At 43.4% G+C, this 7787-nt stretch overlaps 1 protein-coding gene across 1 annotated transcript in view; it reads right to left on the bottom strand.

Annotated features, from left to right (window-relative positions):
* Positions 1-4910: 4910 nt before the first annotated feature.
* Positions 4911-7787, bottom strand: part of LOC106806152 — a 21411-nt gene continuing 18534 nt past the window's right edge. The window contains exons 6-8 of the mRNA XM_014808015.1: positions 7407-7550; positions 6787-6863; positions 4911-6254 (exon numbers count right to left, since the gene is read on the bottom strand). Of these exons, the coding sequence (XP_014663501.1) occupies positions 6144-6254; positions 6787-6863; positions 7407-7550 (332 nt within the window). The 3' untranslated portion in view covers positions 4911-6143. The remainder of the gene's footprint in view (positions 6255-6786; positions 6864-7406; positions 7551-7787) is intronic.

Raw genomic sequence — 7787 nt, 5'->3', positions numbered from 1 at the left:
CCCATCCAACCATCGCATCCATCCATCCAGGCCATCATCATATCCATCATCCATCCAATCCATCCATCCAATCCCTCCACCATCCATCCATCCATCTCATCCATCATTCCACTCCATCCAATCCATCCATCCATCCATCCATCCACCATCCATCCATCCATCCATCCATCCATTCACTCCATCCATCCAATTGCATCTATTCATCCATCCAGATCCGATCTATCTATCATATCTATCTATCTGAATCTTAATCTATCTAGTTATGTCTAATCTATCTATCATCTATCTATCTATCTAATCTAGCGATCTATCTATCTATCTAATCTATCGATCTATCCACTAATCTATCTATCAATCCGATCGATCGATTAATCTAGTCTATCTATCTAGTGCTAGCTAGGTCTATCTTCTACGATCCATATCTAATCTATCTATCTAATCTATCTATTTATCAGTATTATCTATCTATCTATCTCATCTATCTATCTGAGTCTATCTATCTATCTTCTATCTATCATATTCTATCTATCTATCTATCTATACTATCTACTCTATCTATCTAATCTATGCTATCTAATCTATCTATCTATCTATCTAGCTTATCGTAGTCTATCTATCTTTCTAGATTTTTTTCTGATCTACTATCTATTTTATTCATCTGCTCTGGTCTGTCTGTCTGTCTGATCTGTCTGTACTGCCCTTGTGTCTATCATTATATTCTATCCTATCTTCTGTCTGTCTGTCTGTCTGTCTGTCTGTCTGTGTCTGTCTGTCCTGCTCTGTCTGTCTATCTATCTATCTATCTATCTATCTATCTACTATCTATCTATCTATCTATCTATCTATCTGTCTGTCGTCGCGCTCGTGTGTCTGTCTGTGTCTGTCTGGTCATGTCTGTCTATCTGTTTAACTATCTATCTATCTTATCTAATCTATCTATCTACTATCTATCTAGTCTATCTATCTAATCTATCTTAGTATTTTTATCTATCTATCGCGTTGTCTGTCTGTCTGTCTGTCTGTCTGATTAGCTATCTATCTATCGTATCTATCTATCAGCCAGCATTGGTCCGACGTGGGTGGGGGCGCGCCGGTGCGTTGGTTTGGTTTAGTGTGTTGATTGTTGTCTTGAAAAATGCATCTTTGAGAGTTATTGAGTGCTCTGGGCCATTTTTAGTAGCGTTAGATATATTTCATTATCAAAGCCCGAGAACTTATGTGTTGAAGGTGCATGGCAGTGGTGCGGGTGGCGGGCATTCATTTAGCAGCGCAATACAATGCTTCCCAGCGGAAGTTTTTAATCTTTCCGAAATGTCGAAACAGCTTAGAATACTTCTTTAGAGTACCGGTCGTCCCTATATCTTTTTCTTTGGCTGTAGCCTCAGCATAGCCTGTCCCTCTTGACTCTCCCCTCCAATGCTCCCCGACCTTATAAACACCTAACCCCAGTTGCCTCTCAGCGTCCCATCAACATTGAATTGATCAGTGGAGTCACCGGCGGGCGAATAATCTCTTTCTCATTGTGGTCGTTTGCCTCAACTATTCATATCCGTGCGGACCGTCATTAAAAGTCAAAAAAAAGAAATCCATTGATTGATGGAGATAGGTCTTCAGTCAATCTGCGTCGACCTTAGGTCTTTAGTCTTTAGCCTTCCTATCAGTCTATGAAGTTCTTTAGTTTTCTTAGTTTCTTATAAGTTCGATTGTAAGTTAGGTCATTGCTTCGCAAAGTCTTTAACGAGACTGCTGGCGCTAGTGCGAAATTTAACGGCTCTCTCAATTGGGCACCACCATATTCCTCGGACGCGATGGAGTGAGGCGGCCTGCGGAGAGTGGATATATATATATATATATATATATATATATATAGAGGGGTGAGGGATCGGGGTTGGCGGCGCGATGTGCGACTTGTGTGTGTGTGTGGGGTGGTGTGTGGATGTGTGGGGATGGCGCGGCGGCTAAGGTGTGAGCGTGGGGTGGTTGGGGTCGTGTGGTTATGCATGAAGAGATGTGTGTTGTGTGTGTGTAATGTTAAAGTGTCTGTTTTATGTTGGTGTCTTTGGGGGAGTGTCGTGTGTGGGGTCCAAGCGTGCGGGTCGCGTACTGCAATAGATTCACGAATAGGGGCAGCTGAGCAAGTGTTGTTTGTTTCTGGGAATATCCGGCACGCACGAGCGCGAGAACATCGAGCGCGAAACGCGTTATTGCTCCACGTTCCGGTGTTTTGCTCGGCAACGGAATCGTGTGTGCGTTGGGCTTTATGCTTTACAGAGACGCGCCCAAGGTGACGGTTACGATTGATTAGGAGGGGTTGAGGGGGGGGGGGGGGGGGGGGGGGGGGAGGGGGGGGCGGGGGGGGGGGGGGGGGGGGGGCGTGGGCGGGGGGGGGGGGGGGGGGGGGGGGGGGGGGGGGGTGGGGGGGGGAGGGGGGGGGGGGGGGGGGGGGGGAGGTGGGGGAGGGGGTGGAGGGGGTAGGGGTGGGGGCGGGGGGGGGGGGGGGGAGGTTGGGGGGGGGGGGGGGGGGGGGGGAGAGGGGGTGGGGGGGGGGGGGGGGGGGGGGGGGGCGGGGGGGGGGGGGGGGGGGGGGCGGGGGGGGGGGGGGTGGGGGGGGGGGGGGGGGGGCGGGTGGCAAATGAGACATGACGTGTGTGGGCAACTGCCGGAAAAAAAATTGGCGGGTACATACTACAATTAGGGTTAATTCGTTTTTGAAGCAGGTGGTTGTGCCACAGACAACACCGTGTGGATTAATTACACGTTACTACTGAGTTACACGGTTGGGTTCCCTTGTTCATACATATTATATATAATGTATATATTAATATCAAGAGGCAGTGAAGTGTATACCTTTGTAGTTATTTAGCGTCTTATTTAAGAATTTAAATCTATTAGTAATATTCTTATTATTATATTATATTAATTATATTAGTAATTGTATATAAAGTATAGTTTATTAAGCGTGATGTAATTGCGAATGCCTTACCAAATTAGCTAGCGTTGTATCAGCACTCAAAGGAAACAATCTTTTGCTACTTGAAACTGAACGAAATGGCGTGTTGTTTGCTTCTTTTGTGTTTCTAAAAAACTATGCTAAGCTAATGAATTTTATTCAGTAGAGGTCTCGATTTATTAGAAGTCGATGTACTGTAGTTATTAACTTGAAGATATGTGTATCTCTCTTTTACAGAAAGCCAATTGTCTCGCAGTCATGTTGCTCATTAGCCTGTTGTTAATTACGAACACAGACTTAACGGTACATCGCAATTAGAAACATCATTAAGCTTAATTACATAACTCATTGTGCATGACTGTTTACTTACAAGATTTAAACGAGCCAATATTATAGTTGAATCTATAAACGTCGTTGTCGCATCGTTAGGTATGTGCTAGTTATATTTAAGATATGCTTTCATACTAGCGTAGATAATAAGGGTCCGCTATTACTCTGATATATACAGTAGTGCAGTATATCGATATATAGGGTACTCGAATACAGTATATCGGTGATTCGCAGGTTATATCGGATGATATAGCTGTACACGTGCGATATAGCAGGTATATTTATCGCGATAATACTGAAATGTGTCGTGTATCGATTGTACAGTAGAGCTTGTCTGGTTGATAACAGGTATATCGGGGTATACAGCTCTATATCGATATACAGTACAGCTCGATTATTATAGTATATCGCGTATACAGCTTATATCGACTTATACAGTGAATCGAATATACAAGTATATCGGTGATTACAGTATATCGATATACAGTACATCGGTGATATAGGTATATCAAGCGTAATACAGGGATTTATATCCGATTCTATGATACGCCTCTCACATCGGTTCATGAGTGGAGATACTTTATCGATCGGCCTCTACAGATCATATGATATTACAGTACATCGATAGTACAGTATATCGGTATACGTAATATCGATATTTACAGTAAATGCGATATATAGATTATCGGATATTACAGTATATCGATATACAGTACATCGGTAGTCAGCAATCAGTATAAATCAGCGGTGATGCCGTAGATTCGCAACGCCATATATCCAGTATTAGGTGGGCTAACATGCCATAGTAGAACACTCTGCAGCAATATGTGCACCGATCTCCAATTAGATTTAGATCTCGAATTTCAGATCGTTTACTACTGATGACAGATTACACATATTGGTGTTATTGCAGGTACGTTAGTACCGGTAAGCCGACCTAAAAATTACCTTTGGTTGGGTCACATCCGCCACGAGCTTCACTTTCCGGAGTGATAAAATGGCGGATGCGGTTCACTTTTAGATGGGTTCAAGAAAATAAAATTCAAAGATACCGCTGCGATCATACATTATTCAAATATCGACTCTTTGTCATTTTATTTACCTAAGGAGAGTTCGCCAAGAATAATTTATAAACTAGAACTTCGTGGCGCGAAGTGAAAGCCATCTACCTATTAGAATCCATATCGGGTCGAAACAACGCTCTGTAGTAGAGGCGTGCCCGGGTCTCCTATTTTGATGTACGCGATTCGAATCGCTGTGACTACTATTAGTATAACACGCAAATTGCTATCGTGCTATCACGCCGAGCAGAGCCGTTTACACTCGTTTACTCGCTTGATTTCAAATGGACGATTAATCAAGTGCTCCGTTTAGATGTGAGCGATATCTAACATCTCTTAGAATTATCAAGTAATATCATTTGCTCTTTATCGAAGCGATTTTTCGGCTAAAGGTGTCCGAACTACCGTAGTCACGACTGGGGGTTCAGCGCATTTTTTGTGAAACAACTGTCGTGAAAACATTGACTGCATGCTGTGCCGACGAACAGTCGAGCTAACTTTTCGTAATATACATATACATATACATATACATATACATATACATATACATAATACATATACATAATACATATACATATACATATGCTGTACAATGACAACAACTATATCATATAATATGATCAACCTAAACATTATTATCACACTAGCATACTATACATAGAAGATACATAATAATGTTCATCATACCGATAAACAAAATAAAATTACATATAATATGACTCTTTTGACGTAAATTTAAGAGATTCACAGTTACTGTACGGTAGCAGATATTAGAAACAACTTCAATTTAATTATAATGCATTCACGAACCTACCACAGCAAACCGATTCAAGTACACAACGTACGCATTCACGCAGACGGGTCACGTGGTTTACATGAATACATAATAAACGTGCATATTTATTATTTGCACCTACATAGACAAAAATTTGGTCCGAAGAGCCACAGCGGACGGCATTGGGAAAATGGCGGATTGCTGTGGTAGTGTCTGTGCATCTTACACGTGAATACACGCTGCTAAATACATCAATAATCTAAATTCTATATGTCATTAAATATACACAAATTCTTTGGCTGAAATACGTCTTCATTTAATACAGAATCGACTTTCTACGCGGGCCTATGTGTCCGTTTCTACCTACATATACACACTATAATAGCTACATTCAGATGTTGATCTTGCGACACCTCACCAAATTTACACCAATAGGTATTTTCACCGAGATAATGGTTTTTGTGTAAAATTTCCTTCGTATGAGATAAAACAAACTGTGCGTGAGAAAATGATATCTTATATAACAAGGCACAGAAATATCATAGTTAAGAGTGTGATCACACAACATGGAAACATTCATAATAGGAACACGCGGACATTCGCAGAGACTGCCTGTCAAGAACGTGTCACATTTTCATCCATCAACATAAACATCGATAACAACATCTCAGATTAAACGCTAAACATCTGCAAATGGAAGAAGTACGATAGAAATTCGGTGAACGATTCAACTTCAGATCTATAGCTATAGACGAGCAATGATTAGACAGATATAACAGCAGGCATATAAGTACTCCGTCCGTATCACCAGCTTTCCTCCTCTGTATGTGATAGTCACTCCGACAACGCCAATCAGTGGGCGACCTCAAGCGAGAGAAGGAGTGCATGACGGGAGAATTTTTTTTAGTTTACTATAGAGAGAGAGATAGAGAGAGCGCGAGAGAGAGAGAGAGAGAGAGTGTGTGTGATATGAATCCTTTGGTCGACGTGTGAGTGTGAGCCGTGGAGCCGCGGAGTTATTAGCTGCTCACGGGATGACGCTCTGTACCGGTGGAACGTGAGCCATCGAGTGCGCCATCTTGCTGTCTTGGTAGCTGGGCACTATGCAGGACATCGCTCGCGTAGTGTACTCTTGCATCTGTCGCGAGAGGCACACATGATCAGAACGGCCGCTATCTTACACGCGTCATCCGCGTTGCGACGGTAACGTAACGCTAGTGCACGCGAAGATACTGAGATAGACGTGAATATACGCGTGAGCGTTTGCTGCGTGAGAGAGTAGGTGTGTAAAATTACACGCCTCTGGATAAGGGGTAGAAGGAGAGGGGATGTACAGTCCCCAATCAATAAAATATTTGGTTAATATATTTAAAATCTCATGTGAATTTATGAGATGATGGTGTCATTTAACGGTCACGTGATTCGTACTCACATGCGAGCTATGAGGAGCAAACTGAACCATCTTTGTCGCGAATAGATACGGTCGCTACGTTACACGTGCGTACGAAACGTGATACGTAAACATACAAAGACACACACACATACACACACCCGCGCACGCACGCGCACGCATACACGCACAGACACACACGCGCTCGCACACACCCCATACGCAAACACATGTGCGCGCACGCACGTGTAACGTTGCGAAATATTTAGCGTTAACTTACGAAATCGGTTGTAGGCAGTTTTCTCTCGTTTTCATTTCTTGATGTTCGCTCCATGTCGACGTCTTTGGACAGGGATTCTGAAACGCGGCGCACAAAAACTTAACATCCGAGGTAACGACATGGGCGCATATCCCGAGCAATATAAGCTAGACAATCACTTCCCCGCCTGTTTGGCTGTGATCTTAATCCTGGTCGTGATACTATCTCAGACACGCATGTCTTCCGCTTTTATCAAACTACAAGGAAAACTGGACTTACACTGATTTGGCGCAGCAGTTTAAAGTCACGACCCAAGAGTTAGCGTTTGCAAAATTATAAACCAATAGCCCGTTGTAAGCATCAAAGTTGGTCTTAACATTACTCTTAACAATAACTTTTTCTCGGAAAGCGTTGGTACGATTTCGTTTCGTAAAGTTTTGAGGAAATTTGCTAGGATCTTTCATTCTCGTAACTCTACGTTGTTTTCGTCAACGCACCAAGGGGGTTAATGTTAGGTCTAATGTCAATAATAATTGATCTTGTTTCTGACAACGTTTGTATATCCAATGGTGAGGAGAGGGGCAGGAGAAAGTGGGCGAGTAGACGGATCCCCAATGTGCGAGCTGGCATGTGTGAGTTACCATTGAGCATGCGGAGAGCATCGGGTGGGCACGCCTGGGAGAGAGCTTCCTCCAGCTGCTGGCGTCTCTTCTGCTCGCGATGCATGTCATCGTGAAGCTTCTTGCGCGCCTTCTTCTCCTTCTTCAACCGCTTCTGGAATATGACTGCGATAGACGGTGGGGGGAGGGTTAGGATCAACGACAAAGAACGTATAGCGTGTTGTCACGTATATATATTGCGGTGCGGGTGTAAACTGGCGGGTATACGCGCCTGTGTGTGTGTGTGTGTGTGTGTGTGTGTGTGTGTGTGTGTGTGTGTGTGTGTGTGTGTGTGTGTGTGTGTGTGTGTGTGTGTGTGTGTGTGTGTGTGTGTGTGTGTGTGTGTGTGTGTGTGTGTGTGTG

Source organism: Priapulus caudatus, unplaced genomic scaffold, assembly GCF_000485595.1.
Source record: "Priapulus caudatus unplaced genomic scaffold, Priapulus_caudatus-5.0.1 Scaffold144, whole genome shotgun sequence".
NCBI classification, from domain to species: domain Eukaryota; kingdom Metazoa; phylum Priapulida; class Priapulimorpha; order Priapulimorphida; family Priapulidae; genus Priapulus; species Priapulus caudatus.
Note: the sequence above shows the minus strand (reverse complement) of the source record. Positions and strands in the feature narration are given on the sequence as shown.